The sequence below is a fragment of the Podarcis liolepis genome (assembly GCF_965112155.1).
Source record: "Podarcis liolepis genome assembly, chromosome: 15".
NCBI classification, from domain to species: domain Eukaryota; kingdom Metazoa; phylum Chordata; class Lepidosauria; order Squamata; family Lacertidae; genus Podarcis; species Podarcis liolepis.
The window spans coordinates 6,499,438-6,519,599 of NC_139566.1; the positions used below are offsets into that span (position 1 = coordinate 6,499,438).

Here is a 20,162-nt window from a genome sequence, read left to right on the forward strand (position 1 = left end):
CGGACCTCTGGAACGAATTAAGTACTTAACCCGAGGTACCACTGTACTGCACTTATTTTTCCATAAGTTAAGAGACAGCGGTAGTGTGATATTTAGAATGTCAGACTAGGACCTGGGAGACCAGGGTTCAAATTTCCACCCAACTATGAAGTTCAGTAAATGTGGCCTTTGCTACCTCATAGGGCTATTGAGGGGATGGAATGAGGAGGGTGAGGACCTTGTAGGCCACCTTGAGCTCCTTAGAGAAAAAGGAGAGATATAGATGCAACCAACTAATCAATCAAATCTCCTCCCTGCCATTTCTACGCTAATCTGCATTAAGAAATAAAAAAGAGCAAGTAGATTTAATGTTAGACACGTTAGGTTGTACCCTATTAGATTCTGCTTAGATTAAACCTATTGAAAACAGAGGGCATAAATTTAGTCATTAATATTGGTTGGTATACTCTGAATATGACTAACATTGGATTCTCTGAAGCAAAGGATATGTTCACACATTTCACAGAGCACAAGTGCCAGCTGCTTCCACACACGTACACTTGTGTGAAAGAGCGTACACTTGTTAATTTGTACGGCTCAGCAACTGTGTACACAGATACATTGCCTGTGCACTGATTAAATGTTACATATATGTGTGCAGACCAACTGTTTGTGTGCGTGGAGACACAGATTGTGCGGACAACCCTAATGTCCTCAGAAAGACATAACAGGTCAAGCTACTTCTAATATAGTATGAATCTGAAGTGGGATAATATGAAATGGACACATACAGTTTAATTGGGTATTTTTAGAACTATGCCAGTCCCAGGTATGACTTGGAGCTTGATTGAGCCTCCAGTGGCCCCAGTCTAAACCAGGATGATCTGGGGCTGACCAGATCCAGATCCCAAAGCTGAACCAAACTGGGAGGGGGGGTCTTAGTCTTACACAGTTTTAATTAGGGTTTGACTCCCTAATTAAGCATGTGAGGGTGGTGACACAGCCTATTTCTTAGTCTCTGACTCTCCTGCTGTTTAACAGTCCTAAATCACTCCAGCTGGACATGATCTGACCCAGGGTGATTTGTGGTTTCCTCAACCTTCTCTGGCTGAATCTCAAGTTGATCTAAACTGGTCCAATTCAGTTCGAGATCTGGGATCACAGCCACACATTAATGCTTTTGAATAACAGTTGATCGAAATCACAAAGGGGAGAGCGCTGTTGCACTCATGTCAATCTTCCACGAAACAAAAAGGGCACGTGGTAAGAGGATAGGACATTGAGTTTGTGCTTACATTATTCACACTGACATCAACAACAACAACAAATTTATTAAATTTGTGAGGTCCATGCCTTTACACAAAATACCATAAAACATTATTAAAAGATAAACAATAAGATTATAAAAGTAAGCTAAAATTCATGCCATGCAGTCCCAGCAAGGAAACTACCCAATAAACCCCACCATTCAGGGAAGAAGATACAACAACAGGTTAGGAGAGCAATGGGAGGGACCTCACCGTTTCATCCAGGAACCATACCCTAGTTTTCATAGCCTTCACCACAAAGACCGCTACCACGTGAGAAATCCGTGGATCAGCGTCCACCAGTAAAAACTTTACTTGGTCCTCAGAGTTGACTATTGATTTGGGAATAGTTTGTAACATCGCATCCCTGAAGGCCGAATAGATGGGACAATACAACATGTAATGTATGAGATCCTCTTTGGTTCTCATATAACAAGGACATATACGCTGCTCTACTGGGATTTTTGCATATCTGCCTGACAGATAGGCCGTAGGAATGGTTTGAAAATGGGCACATTGACATCGAAAATATATGTATTTTGCTCATTGCATGTCCCCCAAGCATATTTTCCAAAGGTTAATGGGATATGTAGAAAGCTAATTTGGAATAATGGTCCGCTTCCTTTTGATTTGAAAGAATGCAACTGCCAATAACAGAAGGAGGTTATTCCAGACATTGCTTTATATTTTATTAGTTTAGCCAGTGTGGTGTAGTGGTCGAAGTAGGACCTGAGAGACCAGGGTTCAAGTCCCCAGTCAGTCATCAAGCTCATCACTCGTAGGGTTCTTGTTATGATAAAATGGGGATGGGGTCAACTACATACAACCTTGAGAGGAGAAGTGGGATGTAAAAGCTATACATAAATAAATGGAATAACCCCCCCCACACACACACACACAAAGCACATAGAAATGATTGGCAAATGCTTTCTTTTATGAATAGCCCAGATTGGGTAACTTTAGAGATGGCTTACTTAACCCTCCCTCTTTGGTCCTTTGTTGGACCTTCACCACTTTCAATTTTAGCAACTAGAGAGATTTGGCATATCTCAATAGCTATCATTTGAGCCACATGCTTACATTAAATTAACTTTATGGTGTAATCCAGATTTGAAGAGAGAAGCAGCCTTTATGTGGAAGAAATGGGCCAAACATGAGATGCCTACATTAGAGCTGCTGTTTCAGATGCACATTTTTTGTCATTTCCTGATTTGCAAGAATGACTGGCAAGTGCAAAATAGAAATACAGTGGTACCTTGGTTTTAAAACAGCTTAGTTTATGAACAAGTTGGCTTAAGAACACTGCAAACCCGGAAGTAGGTGTTTCGGTTTGTGAACTTTGCCTTGGAATAAGAACATGTTTCGCTTCCTGTTGAGTGTGTTCCATTTGTAAATTGAGTCCCCCGCTGCCATGGGAAAGCACGCCTTGGTTGAAGAGCACTTTGGTTGAAGAACGAACTTCCGGAAGGATTAAGTTTGTAAACCAAGGTACCACTGTATCTCCAATTACCGATGGGGTTTATTTATGGACCATCTGCTTTGAGCACTTCACCACCTCCTATATTATGGAGGGAATTACTGGATCCTTACAGAAAGCTAAATCTACAGTTTTAAATGCTTTATGGGTCTTTTAAAGGTTTGTGTTCAGGAAAGAAAGGTGTGGAATAGGGAATTATAATGTGTCACACAGCCTAAACAATGGAAAGTTACTTTGGAATTTAAAGAATATGAAATATTTCCTAAGACTTGAGATGGAGTTTGATGCAGCAAAATTTAATATTACGAGCACATTAGACTCAAAAATGTTTGTATAGAAATCCACTGTCCAATACAGATAAATGTTGGAGGTATTGACTTGTTGAGGAATATAATGTGGGGCTTGTTCACTGATATATTCTTCTTTGTACTAATACTGTTGCCTAAATCAATTTTGTATTGGTGAAATCCATAGTGTTTGCAGGTGCTCATGTTCTTGTAAATGATATTCCTCTAGTATGGTGATTAATGGCAGGACAACAAAAAGAAACAAAGATTTATACTTTGAGTATAAATTCCCTTCCCAGATCTACAATCCCAGAGTTTCCTGTGAAGAAAGATGAATTGTTAAATCACTCTGGAATCTGTAGCTCTGGGGTGGGAATGGAGTCTCCTAACAATTCTTAAGGTAAAGGGGACCCCTGACCATTAGGTCCAGACGTGACCGACTCTGGGGTTGCAGCACTAATCTCGCTTTATTGGCCGAGGGAGCCGGCGTACAGCTTCCGGATCCTTTAACGGAATACCAAAAAGGGGAGGGGTAGGTGAATGCACCTAAACCCTGCCCCCAAGTCAGCCCTATTGGTTGGCAGCCAGGTAAGCTGACAGGGGGGACCAAAGACGCCCCCCCCTGCAGACACAGGAAATGGCTCCCGCTCACAACCCCTCCCCTCTTTTAGGAGGAGAGGTTTTGCAGAACTAAGCAATTGGTGTGATTTAATATAGTGCACTACAGTACAGCATAGCAGAGTATGGCTTGAAGGATAGAAAAACAAGTCCTTCTTTTGCAAGAGGGGTGGGGGGTAGGGAAGGGAGGGAGGGAGGGAAGGAGGGGAGGGCTTAAAGGAATGCAGAAGTGGGAGATAAGGGCTGGGATGTTGCGAAGTGGACTTGGGGGGATAGGGCTGGGTGAAAGGAAGTCAAGGAAATGGGAGGGGGTAGAGAACGGACTGGATCTAGACACGTCAAAGAAGTGATTCATTGAAACACATTGCAAACTCATACAGGGAAATCCAGTAGGGAAAGATGGGACTCCCCATTACCATCTGGTGTCACAGTGTTATATTGCATACACAATGCATATAAAACACTTTTTATTTACCAGTCTAGCTAAGTCCCCTGAGTGTTGCGTTAAAAGCTAAGCTGTAACCAGAATACTGTTCTCCTTGAGGTTGGTAGAAGTCACAAGGGAAGTGTGTCAGTAATATCTAGAGGTTCTAGGATGTAGGAATCTGCTTGGTGTGCTTTAGTGCTCTCCTCTGTTGTTATGCATCAGGTGTTTGTGAGATCTTTTGCTCCTGTTTGGATCCCACAACCTCCACCAGAAAGTTAAGTGTGTTCAACTTCAATTGCCTCTCTTTACTGCCATTCCTGAGGTAGGTCAATTCCAAGAATCTTGAGGAGATATGTTGCTTCCAGTCTATCTGCTACTTTGATGTGTGTTGATGATAAGACGGAAGGGAAAGTCATTAACACACAAACATGCACTAAAAAAGGGAGTTCACTATTATTATCCCACTTGTCTGCCAAGTCAGATCTCCCCACCCTTTCGCTGTCTTCATTCAATAATATTATGTTGTAGGCTGAACATCTGTATATTTTCAAGACTCACCTTATTTTTTTCAATTTTCATTTGTCTTGAACTGGGTTTTTTTTTAAAAAAATGTAATATTATGTTTTAATATTAATGTTGTCTTTAAATTGTTGTAACCTGCCTTGTGACATGAAAGACAAGTATGAATTGTAACAACAACAGCCACCTAGTGGATCAGGCCAAAGGCCCATCAAGTCCAACATCTTCTCATATTTGCCAACCAGATGCCCCATCAGGAACTGGCAATCAGGATCTGAACAAATGAACACACTGCCCTCCTGAAGTTTTCAGCAGCTAGTGTTCAGAAGCATTACTGCCTCCAACCATGGAAGAGGACCTTGGCCATCATTGCTAGTAGCCATGAAAGAGGATGATTGGCTCAAGGTCACTCAGTGAGCTTCATGACTGAATGGGGATTACAACCCATATCTCCCACATATCTCTCCAACATGCTGGCTCAAGAAGGCTTAGTGTCAAATGAAGAAGACCCAGGAAGACCATGGCTAACACCAGAGTACATCAGAGTGTAAAAGCATGGCTTACGCAAACAAACCCCATATGGCGGGAGCTACAAATCTCATCAGCCCCCATCCAGGATGGTTATCAGTTAAGATGATAGGGGCTGCAGTCCACGGACTTCTGGCAGACATAACATTGGCCACTGTTTTATAGTATACCTGCTTTAGGTGTGGGAATGCCCCACACCTGAAACCATAGGGAGATGCTGTTGAGCTGTGAAACAATACTGAGATAGATGGACCAGTGATCCGACTTTATAAAGCAGCTTTCCATGATCCTTGGAGGAAAATTATTCCAGCAATTCCTGTGATTCTTTTGATTGTCTTACTCCCTGGCAGTAAGCATACCTGCCCTGAGTTTAGAAATATTGCTTTGAACTAGTCAAGAATGCAGCACATCAGGCTCATAAATTTGTGGCCCATATTTCAATGCATGCACTGTTGTTTTGTGCCTTTGTTCTCTGTGCCTATATGTGGGCAAGACACATATGTAGGTCATTATTCATGTTCCATCGTGGGTTGTCCTCCACTTGTGGCTTTTACTAGATGCATTACTGAGGGACAGAAGTAACTGAAAGCACTCACTGTGCAATGAGACAAGCTGAGATCTGGGATGAGAACTGAAATGCACATTCAGGAAAAGCAACATTTGGAGACATAAATTTCCAAGGCATTTCAAGGGAAGAGGAAGCCATTATTTAGGCTGCTGAAAAGCATCCTGGCAGGCACATTGGGGTGAATGTTGACCAACAGGGCCGTGGTGCACCTGTCAGTTTTATGCACTGAAGGAGCACATGTGGGTGGGGGAGATTTTCCTTGAGCCTCACTGCATGGTCATAGAGTACAGCTGGTAGTTGGTTCAGGAGTGGGGACGTTGTCTTGTCTCAAGTCTTCTTTGGTATGGTGGCAATGGTACTATCCACAGACAAGAGGTGGGCATCAGCAGCCTTAGGGTACCCCAAAGTCTGCAAAAGATTTGTGAACCACCACCTCTGAGACTTAGACCACATTGACACCATTTGTCTAAAACAGCATGATATCACTTTAGACAGTCATGGCTGTCCCCTCCAATAATTCTGGGAACTGTTGTTTATTAATGGTGCTAAGAATTGTTGGGACGTGGGTGGCACTGTGGGTTAAACCACAGAGCCTAGGACTTGCTGATCAGAAGGTCGGTGGTTCAAATCCCCATGATGGGGTGGTCGTGGATCCTGTCCAATGCCCTGCTGGTGGCTAGGGCCAGGGCACGACCCCCAGTGACATCAGGGGAAGCTTCCAGTTGTATTTGCACCAACAACCTCCTCCCACTGGCTGTTAGCCTTCGAATGACTCCCCGCCGAGCGGGGTGGAGTCACGTATAGATTGTTTGATCCAATGCCTAAGCCAATACTGCTCACATGCTGTAACCAATAAAGTTGTAGCCTTCTTTAGCCCATTAACCTAAAATACATGTGTCCCTCTGTCTTATTTATCTCTAGCGGGTGGCGGGTCCTCAACTCACAATAAGGGCACCTCCCACAGAGGGAATGTGCTTTCTCCAGTCAAAACCAAACAAAGTGTAAAGTGAAGTGGGCAACAGCTGAGCCCATGGCGAAAACCAACATCCTGGGTCAGGACGTTGCCAGTACTCTACACATCACAGCTGGAGACCACATGCTTGTGGTGAAAGATGATTTTGTCTGGTTGATCTACATTTAAATTTAAACAAAGTTTAAATTTGGCAAAGTTTTTACCGGTGGTTGCAAGAACAAATGAGCCCTATATTCTAAACAAAATGCTTGATTAACCTGGAGGTAAGCTGTATGAATTGTGTATTGATTTGTAATGATTAGTTGGGTCTCTGGACTATAATAAAGATTGATTGATAAATTTAAACATAAATAATTCTCTTTGAACCCGGCTTCCACATTCATCATATTGTTGTTGTTGTTGTTCAGTCGTTTAGTCATGTCCGACTCTTCATGACCCCATGGACCAGAGCACGCCAGGCACTCCTGTCTTCTTCATCATATTACCAATACTTTATATCGTTTCCATGTTATATTTCATCATTACAATGTAATGATACAATGTAACGTAAGAGGGAAAATGACTCTTACTCATACTTAATCAAAGCACAAGGGATTCTAATTAGGCATTTCAGCTATGCGATGTTGAGTGCTTTCTGTTAGCCCTGTCCTATCTTGTTTCTGCCCTGCTTTCCTTTTTTAAAAATTCAAGCAACTCCATGAATGAAGAACTTGTACATTGACCACTAAGAAGGAACAATATGTTGCAGATATCATTGTGAATTTATTGTGCTATTTTTGTAATGTACAAAAGACGTAGAAGACTATTTATCATTTCTTATTCCTATGATCCCTGTTTATAAATGGTCCTTGTTTAAAAGGTTTATATACATTCAGGCTATATTTCAACATAATATTCTTGAATGAGGACAGTGAAAGGGTGGGGAGATCTGACTTGAAGGACAAGTGGGATAATAGCAGTGAACTCCCTCTTCCTACTGATATTATGCTCACCTGGTGCTGATATTTCAATTGGACCATTAGTAGATGTCATGTACACTCAGGCATTCCACAAATGTTTTTTTGGTTCCTCCATCAAAAAATGTGTTTGTCGTGACACTGCTGCTATGTTTGAATGACATTCATATATTGCAGTGATATTTTCATGTCAAAAATGCACACATGCCTTCACACCCTTGACTTATTGGCCTCCCCAAAAATGGTATTGATATTTATTGGAATATTAAACATTCCAAGTTGCTGATTATCACTTTCCTCAGCCTGAAAGTTGGTGTTTATACTACATTTTAAAAGATTTGCCTTGAGAGAGTCTTTAAACCTCTTTTGTTGGCCACCAACATTCCACTTTCCATTTTTAAGTTGCTTTGGAAGACGATAATCAGGCATCCACACAACATGACCAGTACAACGAAGTTGATGTTGAAGAATGGTGATCTTTGCTTCTTCGAGTACACTGGCATTAGTTCGCCTGTCTTCCCAAGTGATGTGTCATTTTTTTTGGAGACACTATTGATGGAATCTTTCGAGGAGTTGGAGATGGCATTTATAAGTGGTCTTGGAAATATAGCTAGCCATAAGCTAAATTGGTCAATTGTTTGAAAGACTGCTGTCACTTGGGCAAGGAAGCCAACAGAATGTTTTTCTTTAAGATTCATTTAATTGGTGTGTTTCCCTGGTTCATAACAAGCCAGAAGGCAAAATGTGTTTCAATACATTACAGTGTTGTTCCTTCCAGTCTTACTGTTGAGGTAAACTTAAGTGGATGCTTGAGATTCTTCATGGCTTCTGTTCTGTACCAACTTGATCTGCACCTCCCAGACTAAGGGGTGAATCCAAATTTAACTCCCCACTTTCTGAAATTTTGAAAATTGCAAGTATTCCTTGTTTTGAGAGAATATGGCATTTAAAATATCTGTTTAAATGCATTGTGTGTGCTTGAGTGGTGTGGAATCTGGAGTTGGAGCGGTCAGCAATAGTTTAGCAAAGGCAAAAGTCAATGAACCTGGTATTTTATATCAGACCTGTCCATTCCAAACATTCTGTTCTGTCTCCCAGACACAAGGTGGTAACTGTGATGTTGAATATACACCTGGGAAAGAGTGTTAGCTAATCCTGGGCCTCTCACTCCACTGGATTTCAGCCTAAGAACCTAATGCCTAGCCTTGACCTGGTACTGGACACAGAATCCTCAGAGGATGAACCAGACACCTCACATTGACAAAGATCAATGACTTTGAGTAGCATTCAGGATCCCATGAAACCAGTATCCAAGGCCTTCTTGGGAAAGTAACCTGCTGAAGGGCCCTTGGAGATGTTAGAGGAGGTACTGGATCCAGCAACATACCAACATACCCCAGTCTTTGAGAATTCTGGAGCCAACAGACTGAAGATTGACAACATAGCATGTGTTTACAAATTCAGAATCGACACACCTCATTAGTAAGCAATCTCTAAAGTGCCATCTCTTACCAGCACTTGGTGCTATGGTATTGTGGGGCTCCTTAGGTAAAGGTAAAGGGACCCCTGACCATTAGGTCCAGTTGCAGACGACTCTGGGGTTGTGGTGCTCATCTCGCTTTACTGGCCGAGGGAGCTGGCGTACAGCTTCCGGGTCATGTGGCCAGCATGACTAAGCCACTTCTGATGAACCAGAGCAGCACACAGAAACGCCGTTTACCTTCCTGCCAGAGCGGTACCTATTTATCTACTTGCACTTTGACGTGCTTTCGAACTGCTAGGTTGGCAGGAGCAGGGACCGAGCAATGGGAGCTCACCCCATCGTGGGGATTTGAACCACTGACCTTCTGATCGGCAAGCCCTAGGCTCTGTGGTTTAACCCACAGTGCCACCCGCGTCCCATGGGGCACCTTAGGGTTCAGTTTAATCCTCCATGCTGTCTAACATCTTCATGAAGCTGCTGAGTGGGGTCATCTACTCCCCATGTGAAATATCTCAAACCCTGTAATCATCATCCAAGACCTTTCTCCATGTGCCTCCACCGTGAGAGGTCCAGAGAGCATCAAACTTGAGAACAGGCCTTTTCTGCGTTGGCTCCCCGCTTGTGGAATGCTATCCCTAGGGAGTCCCACATGCTGTCCTTCTTGCATTTCTTTAGGCGCCAGTTGAAAACATCGCTCCTGACTTACTACACAATCGATGATCTTTTAACATTTGTGGTGGGTGGCATTGTTTTTGCTCATTATTGCGGTACGAATTTATATGTTTTTATATTGTAAAGTGCCCCGTGATCTTCAGATGGAGGGTGGCATAGAAAATCACAGTGGTGCCCCGCAAGACGAATGCCTCGCAAGACGGAAAACTCGCTAGACGAAAGGGTTTTCCGTTTTGGAGGTGCTTCGCAAGACGAATCTCCTATGGCCTTGCTTCGCAAGACGAAAATGTCTTGCGAGTTCCTGCGGGTTTTCCCCCCTCCCCCCTTTTTCTAAGCCACTAAGCTGCTTATCAGCTGATCCGATAAGCTGATAAGCCGCTAAAAGCCGCTAAAAGCCGCTAAAAGCCGCTAATCCGCTAATCCGCTAATCCGTCAATGGGCTTGCTTCGCAAGACGAAAAAACCGCTAGACGAAGAGAATCACAGAACGGATTCATTTCGTCTTGCGAGGCACCACTGTAATTATTTTTATTAATAATAGCAAATCTCTGTTGACACTGCCATTCCACTTTAAGGAACAGGCATGGGATTGTTGTGTGTCGCATGTCTGTTTACATTCCAGCACAGTAAGCTGGGAACTTCAGTTGTGTAAAGCTTTTGCTTTTAGCTGTTCTCTCTGAGATGAGAGAGACGACATGTTTCTTTGTCCTGATTTATGATTAATAAATTTGTAGTTATAGTATGTTTCCACAAGCCTCATGCCTATTCTGTGTGCGCAGTTTGATCTGCTGATAGTGTGCCCTGGCTCAGAAGCCCAGGTCACTTATTTACGTCGGAGCAGAGGCGATGGTCTTCACAGTGGCAAGGCTGGAAGGAGACAGTCCAGCCAGGGCTAGCCGGCTGGCCTCCCGGCCTTCTGCATTCCAGCACTCTCTACACTTGAGATTCATCGCAACTAGTATTCAGAGGCATATTGTCCCCAACTGTGCAGGCGGAGCATAGCAATTGTGACCAGCAGTCATGAGAAGTTAATAGAGAAGGAATGCAGCTTAGTTAGTGAGCATGCCTATTGGAAGCCCAATGATAGATATTAAGATGATATGTCCATAGTCTTACTGACAGATCTATCCTCATTCCCAAGTAACAATTCTCTGTTTATGGGCATGCAGAGCTTTGTTTGATGTTGTGACTAACTGATCACAGGTCTCCCCTCAGCTGAGCATTCAGCATGCTCCTCCAAACCTGGAAAGAAGAAGTTCCTCAGTCTTTTTCCAACTGTCTAGCATCACAGCTGCTGGAGTGTCATTGGCCAATTGCTTCTGGATTCTGGGATGTTCCAACTTCAGCATCAACTGGTGAGGTTCAACATTCCCCACTTAAGCCTGTGGCTTCCTGGCACCTCACCGCAGAGTGGAACATCCAAATCCAAGAACAGTTTGGCCTGAAGCTGGATGAGTCATGCATTCCAAACATGAGAAGCCATAACCATTGTCTGGTTGCTGGGACATTCCATTCCCACTCCTGACAAGCCTCCAGCTGCCAAATGATGTACGTTTTTCATCCACCGCTTGATTGGTGGGGGTTGTTTTTCCTTTTGGCCACTAGAGGGGAAAGGGGACAATGAAGTAATGAATCATAAAAAGGTAAAGGGACCCATGTCTATTAGGTCCAGTCGCAGACGACTCTGGGGTTGCGGCGCTCATCTCGCTTTATTGGCCAAGGGAGCCGGCGTACAGCTTCTGGGTGATGTGGCCAGCATGACTAAGCCACTTCTGGCGAACCAGAGCAGCACACGGAAATGTAGTTTACCTTCCTGCCAGAGCGGTACCTATTTATCTACTTGCACTGTGTGCTTTCGAACTGCTAGGTTGGCAGGAGCAGGGGCCGAGCAAAGGGAGCTCACGCCGTCGTGGGGATTCGAACCACGACCTTCTGATCGGCAAGTCCTAGGCTCTGTGGTTTAACCCACAGCACTACCCACGGCCCTAAGAATCATAGAATTGTAGAATTGGAAGGGACCCCATGGGTCATTTATTCAATTTGTATTGAATTGGATAGTAGAAGATCACAGGACAGTTCACAATGTAAAATGGCACAAGAAGAGCTCTGCTGGATATGATAATGATGATGATGATGATGATGATGATGATGATGATAATTTATACCTAAAGGTCAGGGGTACCTTTACCTATGGAACTAGAACAGATGGACAATGGTAAAAGATGCAGCAAATTTAATCTTAAATATGGAACCCATGGAGGGAGGGAAGAAGGTCTGAAGGTTCAAAAGAACATTTTATTTTAATGTTTGAAATTGTTAACGCTAAAATGTAAAAATGTAAAAAAGTAATAATTTTTTGAACCCCCCCCAAAAAAGAGTGCGCATTAATGGTTCCGTCTTGCTCTGGTGACAGGGACAGCCTAACTACTGTTGCCTATGCTCTGGTAACGTCAAGGTTAGATTACTGTAATGTGTTATACGTATGTCTACCTCTGAAGATGGTTCAGAAACTTCAGCTGGTGCAGAATTCAGCAGCCAGGTTGCTCACTGGAGCAAGATGGTTTGAACCTATTGCACCGATCCTGGTCCGACTGCACTGGCTACCACTTAGTTTCCAGACCCAATTCAAAGTGCTGGCTTTGATCTATAAAGCCTTAAATAGCTCAGGACTGCAATACCTCAAGGACCGCCTCTTTCCATATGAACCTACCTGGACCCTGAGATCATCTTCTGAGGCCTTTTTCGTGTGCCTCCTCCTCCAGAAGCCCGGAGGGTGGCAGATCAAGAACGGGGCCTTCTCGGCAGTGGCTTCCCATCTGTGGATTGCTCTCTGCAGAGAAGTTTGCCTGGTCCCTTCATTACACACCTTTAGGCACCAGGCAAAAACGTTCCTTTTTAACCAGGCCTTCGGTTGATCTGATTTACATCCTATGCCCTTTTAAAATGCTGGGGGGGGGGGGTTGCCAGTGGGGTTATTGGGTTGATGTTTTTATTTTGATTATGTATTTTGTGATTTTATATTTTGATTTTATTCTGTGAACTGCCCTGAGACCTTTGGGTTTAGAGTGGTAGGTAGGTAGGTAGGTAAGTAAATACAGTGGTGCCTCGCAAGACGAAAAGAATCTGTGATTCTCTTTGTCTAGCGGTTTTTTCGTCTTGCGAAGCAAGCCCATTGACGGATTAGCGGATTAGTGCTATTAACGCTATTAGCAGCTTTTAGCGGCTTATCGGCTGATTGGATCAGCTGATAAGCGGCTTAGCGGCTTAGAAAAAGGGGGGGAAGGGAAAAAACCCCGCAGGAACTCGCAAGACATTGTCGTCTTGCGAAGCAAGCCCATAGGAAATTCGTTTTGCGAAGCACCTCCAAAACGGAAAACTCTTTCGTCTAGCGAGTTTTCTGTCTTGCGAGGCATTCGTCTTGCGGGGCACCTCTGCAAATAAATAGCAGAGTGTTTGACTAGATAACCCTCAGGGTCCCTTCCAACTCTACAATTCTTGTTTATGATTCTTCCCACCTGTGATTCCTAGAAACTAGGATTCAGAGGCATACAGTGGAGGCAGAACATAGTCCTTGTGGCCACTGATTGTCTTCTCCTTCATGAGAAGTTAATAAGGAAGGAATATAGCTTAGCTGGTGCGCATGCATTCAATCCCTAGAATCACCAGGTAGGACTGGGAATTTTGCTTGCCTGAAACCATGGAGACAGACAGACAGAAAATGAATATACAGTGGTACCTCGGTTCACGAACTTAATCCGTTCCGGAAGACTGTTCTTAAACTGAAACCGTTCTTAAACCAAGGTGCTCTTTCCCTAATGAGGCCTCCCACCGCCGGTGCCCTTCCACCATTCGGATTTTGTAGTTAGACCAAGGTAAAATTCCCAAACCAAGACACAACTTCCAGTTTTGCGGAGTTTGTAAACCAAATTGTTCTTAAACCGGACTGTTCTTAAACCGAGGTACCACTGTAGAGAAATCTGAACTAGATGGACCAATGGCCTGACTCTGTGTAAGGCAGTTTCCTCTGTTCCTATGCTTATCTGAACCTATTTAACTAACGTGGCTAATAGCCTTTCATAGCTGGAAGAAAGAGGATGAGGACAGAAGAATAGCAGATGCATCAGGCCAGTGGACCATCTAGTCCAGGATCCTAAAGATCTAACCTCACAGTGGTCCATCAGATTCCCTAGGAAATCTGCAAGCAGGATCTGACTCTCCCCACAGGGAATGTTGTAGGTTTTTTAAAGGGGCAGTGAAATAATATAAGCTATGTAGACTCTAAATCATGGTAATCATGATTGTGCTATCCCTAAGGAGACTTGCCTGGTGCCCTCACTAAACATCTTTAGATGCTAGGCAAAAACATTTCTCTTCTCCCAGGCCTTTGGCTAATTAAATGATCTATGGCCTTTCAAACCGTGTTTGGTGGGTGTAGTGGGTATGAGTTACTCGTGCGTAAGCTGGTGCCTTTCTCGGTTAGTTTGCCTTGTTAAACCTTTCTGACTGCACAGCCCCTTCTCATCGCGGCTGCCTCAGTCACTGGCAGAATCCGTCAGTGAACCTCTTCCAACATAAAAGTTGTTTGACACCCAGTCTCCTCCTCTCACTGCGCGGGAGTCTTCTGCGCAGGGAAGGCGTGGGTAGCGGAGGACCTGGGCTCTCCTCACTGATGTCCAGTGAAGAGTCCTGGAGCCCTCTCTCCACTTCCCCCGTCTCCCTCCCTTTATCCCCGGTGTTGCGCTGATTAGCTTCCCCTTCTACTGAGCTGTTTCTCCCCCTGCTGCTGGGTCCTTCGCCAGCATCATCTGGGAGCCTCCCCTTCGCCTCTCGCTCCGATGTCAGTTCCCTGACAGTGGGTTATTGTTTTAGTTTGTTATTACAGTGTGTTTTTATATTGTAAAGTGCCCTGTGAGTGAATGAGACCCTGTCCTACCAGCCTCAGTTTCTGTAGTCTCCCACATGTCTGCCTACAAGTCCAGGGGGTTGTCCTGCTTATCAGTTTCCTCATCCTTAGCCATCAGTACCATCTTTGTAGGACACAACAAGGAAGAGAATGAGGACCAAACTAGCACGATCTTTTATATGCGGTGAACTTGTAAAAGGGTAAAAGAGTATTTGGAAATGATCCATAATGAATTGAAGAAGAAAAAATGTTTACAGTCATACCTTGGGTTGAAGTTGCTTCAGGTTGAGCGCTTTCGGGTTGCGCTCCGTGGCAACCTGGAAGTAACAGAACGCGTTACTTCCAGGTTTCGCCGCTCGCGCATGCGCAGACAGTCAAAATGATGCCACGCGCATGCGCGGAAGTGGCGAATCGTGACCTGCACAGACGTGGGTTGCGTTCGCTTCAGGATGCAAACAGGGCTCCAGAACGGATCCCGTTCGTATCCAGAGGTACCACTGTAAAAGTACTTTCCCCCTAAAACCCGGAGTCCTTTCTGTCAGGAATAATTCAGACTGAAACTCCCAGGTGTCAAAAAGGGTTATTTTTGGGCTTGCCTCTTGGGCTTGCCACCAGGAAAGTCAGCAGTTCGAATCCCCGTGACGGGGTGAGCTCCTGTTGTTCGGTCCCAGCTCCTGCCAACCTAGCAGTTTGAAAGCACGCCAAAAAGTGGAAGTAGATAAATAGGTACCACTCCGGCGGGAAGGTAAACGGTGTTTCTGTGCACTGCTCTGTTTTCGCCAGAAGCTGCTTAGTCATGATGGCCACATGACCCGGAAAAACTGTCTGCAGACAAACGCTGGGTCCCTCGGCCAGTAAAGTGAGATGAGTGCTGCAAACCCACAGTCGTTCGCAACTGGACTTAACTGTCAGGAGTCCTTTACCTTTACCTTACTGCGGCCTATGTTCTATGTTTTGCTAGCCCCAAAATGGAAAACGAGCGAGGTCCCAACCAAAGAAGAATGGCAACTTGTTGAAAGAATATGCGCAGCTTGCAGACTTAACATATATAATAAAAGAACAAGAAGAACATACATTTAGAGGAGACTGGAAAACGTTTATTAAATATATGGGAAATAATTGTGTATAGCTGAAAACGTTGGCAGCATTAAGATGAATTCAACAGTGTAAATAAGTTTTGATGGATGCAATAAGTGCATACTGAATGGTATTGTTTTTGTAAAATATGCAGGGTTGTATGACCTTTAAAATGAACCATGGAAAGAGAAGAAGGGAAGTCATTGATATTTTAGGGATGTAAAAATGAGTATTTAAAATTATATATATGAGAGAGAGAGGGGGGGGCAGGGGGAACCAAACTGACCAAACTGACTCTTCCTAACTGACTCTGACACAGTCTACTGGAGGATTCCCAACCTTCTGCCCTACCAGTCCCATTGGGGACCAATAACCACTGCTGTCCAGGTTTGATGGGAGTTCCCTATAGTGCAGGGGTCTGCAACCCGCGGCTCCGGAGCCGCATGTGTCTCTTTTAGACCTTTGCCGCGGCTCCGGGGCGGATACTAGCGAGGGGAGGAGGCGCATTGTGCGCCCCGACACTCCCCACTGTGGCGGGCGCTGTACTGGCTGTGACGTCGCATGGGGGCGGTGTGTGCGTTAGTCACGCACCGTCCCGACGTCACCTTCCCGCCCGCTGTCAGATCGGGGCTCCGGAGATATATTTGTTTTAAATGTCGCAATGGTTTTGCGGCTCCCAGTTTTTTCCCCCTTCGGAAATGGGTCCAAGTGGCTCTTTTTGTCTTAAAGGTTGCAGACCCCTGCTATAGTGAAAGCTGCTCCACTGACCTTTAACATCCAGGTGTATTCCTTTATCACATGTTGTGTTATTGAGTGATGGACATTCTTGTGTGGAATAGATTGAAACTGCCTGAGTTGTGTGTGTACCTTAGCTGTACTTCCTGAGTTTGGAACTGGATCGAAGAAAGGTTCCTTCAAATCCATCAGCCTTGGTTCCAAACTTTTCAATTTTATACAGCTTAGGAACCACCTAAAACACCCCACCTTTCCCCATGTGCAGCTACCCAGATACTGAGATCATCAATTGACGTCCTCCTTTTCCTGCCACCTCCGAGAGAAGTCCATAAGCAGGTATGAGGAACTGGATCTTCTCTCTGGTAGTCCTCCATTTATGGATTTCTTTCACTATAGATTCCAACCTGGCTGCTCTTTGTCTCCCTTTTTGTACCAAGTTTTTGGGTTTTTTTTAGAAGATTGGCAGCTGAAATTGATGGAATTTTTCAGAATTGGCAAGTTTAACAAGTAGAATTAGAGATAAGGATGAGGCAGACTTTAAGGAGTTGTGGGGAATGTTCATAGATTGTTTCTTTTAAAAAAAAACCTACTGTGATCTTCTTAAAACACAAGTATGCTTTGAATAAGAACAGCAGGAGATCTTATCTGAGAAAATTGTGTTGAAGATAAGGTGTAGAATAACTATAATATGCAGCAACATTTGAAAATTTGGGGGAACCATGGAGGTGTGATGAATGACAATGGCAATGGTGTGATGGAAGAAGACACTGCAGGTGTGTTGATTCTGAAATAAGTTTTATTCTCTCCCATGCATTATGGGAAATTGAAGCAAGGAAATCAGCAGGGGTAGGTGGATGAGGAAACTGCCATCCACCGCAAACACACACAGCCATTCATAAGTTACATTGAAGAATGAGCCACACATTGAACATGCAAGCATAAAAGGCCATTGAAGAATGAAAGGGCAAAGAAAGCAACATGCAGAAGTGTCCTGGGTTTAACATGTCGTTGTCAGGATGCTGATGCGAGGTAGCAAAGTTCACTTTTCTTGGGTTGCTTGGCAAATGTTGCATTTTACTTGATGCTTGGCAATGGGCAGACCTGTTTCGTTGACCCAATGCATGGTGGGACGACAATGGGGCACTTGGTCTGTGAGTATCCACCACCAGATCCACCGCTGCTGCAACAGACAGCTCCGCCACTGCCGCTGCTGCAGCACACAGCTCCACCACTGCCACTGCTGCAGCAGACAGCTCCGCCACTGCCACCACCACTGCTTCCACCAGGTACAACAATGGTTTTCCCACTGCCGCCACTGTATCCTCCTCCACCGTATCCTCCTCCAATCACCTTAACCCCACCTGAGCTTCCACCACCGGATGAGCTACAACAAACTGCGCCACCGGAGCCGGACGAGCTGCAACATACTGCACCACCACGGCCGCCGCTAGCTCCACAGCAAACCCCTCCAGATCCTCCACCAACAACTATGGGGATCTTTTGCTGGCCATATCCATATCCACCTCCATATCCACCACCCATTCCACCTCCAATGCAACACCCAGAAGACTGGCCACCGCCGCCGGATGATCCACAGCACACTGCGCCACCGCTACTGGCTCCACAGCAAACCCCTCCAGATCCTCCGCCAACAACCATTGGGATCTTTTGCTGGCCACCTCCATATCCACCTCCACTTGGTATAACGATGACTCCGCCGGACTGTCCGCCGCCGCCATATCCTCCACCTCCAGAGCAGCAGCAGCAGCCACCCCTTGAACTGCCGCAGCAGCAACAGCCACCCCTGCTTTGTCTTTGCTTGCTCATCTTTCGGCTTTTGTGTGGTGTGCTAGACCTGGAAAGTGGAGAAAGCATAGTTAATGCACACTGCTGGCTGCAATGCTCATTTCTCAAAGGGCCTCATTCTCATGGTGGTCAACTTGTGTCCAGGCTGCAGCACCAGGGAGTTGAACGCATGTTTGTGTGTTGGTTTGTTTGTGCGTGTGTCAGGAAGGAGAGACAGTTCAGGACCAGTTTCCTTTCTCCATAAATGTCCATTCATTTAAACACTTTGATCTCTGAAACTGGCACTCTTATAGATACCACATGGTACTCATTGCACATTTCTAAGAAATTGATATTTTATTGTTGCACCACCCACATTTCGGAACTTCCTGACAGTTGATATCAAGTTGCAGTAGTATTTTCTGCCCCTGCTAAAATATCTTTCTTTAATCAAGCCTATTGAGGAACAATGATGGTTTAATGTGGCTTTTAGCTTATTGGTTATTTTAATTATCCTTTGAATGTTTTCATTTTTTAAAAAAAACCTGGAAAGTCTTACTGTTTCTTTTTTTAAAAAAACAACAACCTTCTTTTGGAAACAACTGAATAGCATACAAATTTTGAGAGCTATAGGTAGGTAGATTGATGGATGGATTCTAGCTGTCATGTAAACGTATCTAGACAGTGGAAAAGAATTCCCCACATGTAGAACATAACCATGTTGGGGCGGAAGGTTGTAATCTAGTCTACTCACTGACGTGCCATGTTTCTCAGACTGTATTGTCCTGTATCCCCCTTTTTTCTGTTTTGTTCCTGCTTTGCGGTGATGGAACTCAGACACTGATTGACCACCTCCAGAATCGCTAGCTTCAGCTGTTTCCTGTACTATCTTCCTTGAATCTGCTTCCTCAGTGCTTCCCTGGATGACTGCAAGCTAACAAGCCAAACCATTTATCTGGTGTAAATATGGAGGTCAGATAATGGGATAACATTGCTCCTCTACACGAGTTAAGCAGGTCTGGCCCTGCAAACTGTGCATGGATGTATAAGGCCTCTGCCGGAAACAATTCCTGGGTGGATTTTTGTCTGACAGATTAATCCTTTAATTTAAAAGGATTAAAATGCCTTGAAGAAAACTTTGGCTTAGCTGCAGCTATCATTCAAGCATTGCTGTTGGGCAGGACGCACCAATTCATCTGCTGTGACCTCTGCTGCTCAAGTTCTGTCGCCCAGTTCCAATTACAACAAGCTTCTGCATGTTGGTGGATACAGTAGCTACACTGTGCACCAAAATTTCACCCCAAACCTTAGCAGCAAATACCCAGAGAACAAAGGGAGAACTCCCAACAGATTCTCCACTTCTCATTTGCATCAAGAAAAATGTCCCTCTCCCTCCAATGATTGGAAGGAATTGCACACTGTATCAAGAACCCGAATCAACCCTTTGCACCCTCCTAACCCAAATAGCAATATTGTTCCATCTGTGCATAGCTGAAGATGTTTCCATCCATTCAAAGGAAGGAGGATGATCTGAGCATTGAGCTTACCTTGTTTAGCAGATGTGCTGGAACGATGGAGAAGTCTCAATGGATTCGAATGATGAGCTTGGGGACCAGAGCTCCTCTTTATACCCATCTTCTGGCCACTCCTATGGGAAGTGAGGCACCCCAGGAATGGTGAGTGGCACAGTTACAACTTCCCTTAACTGTCGGCCTCATCAAACCCAAGATGTCAGACAAATCATGAGATCCATATCTCACTTTTGTATCACTAGTCATTTTACAGAGCGTAAACAGCTTAATGAAGGTGCTCCACCTAATGAGCAAGTTCCTGTGATGCTGCTTTGTAGCGGTGCCTCACATATTTGTG

At 44.6% G+C, this 20,162-nt stretch overlaps 1 protein-coding gene across 1 annotated transcript; it reads right to left on the reverse strand.

The window, feature by feature from the left end:
- Positions 1–17,286: 17,286 nt before the first annotated feature.
- Positions 17,287–19,959, reverse strand: LOC310694283 (uncharacterized protein). Its single transcript, XM_083477386.1, has 2 exons — positions 19,841–19,959; positions 17,287–18,363 (listed from the first exon to the last, which is right to left on the reverse strand). Exon 2 carries the CDS (start codon positions 18,333–18,335, stop codon positions 17,583–17,585), a length of 753 nt encoding a protein of 250 aa, XP_083333512.1. The 5' UTR covers positions 18,336–18,363; positions 19,841–19,959; the 3' UTR covers positions 17,287–17,582.
- Positions 19,960–20,162: the final 203 nt, after the last annotated feature.

Excerpts from the sequence above, each read along its gene's own strand:
- LOC310694283 (XM_083477386.1), bottom strand. The coding sequence starts at position 18,335 with ATGAGCAAGCAAAGACAAAGCAGGGGTGGCTGTTGCTGCTGCGGCAGT.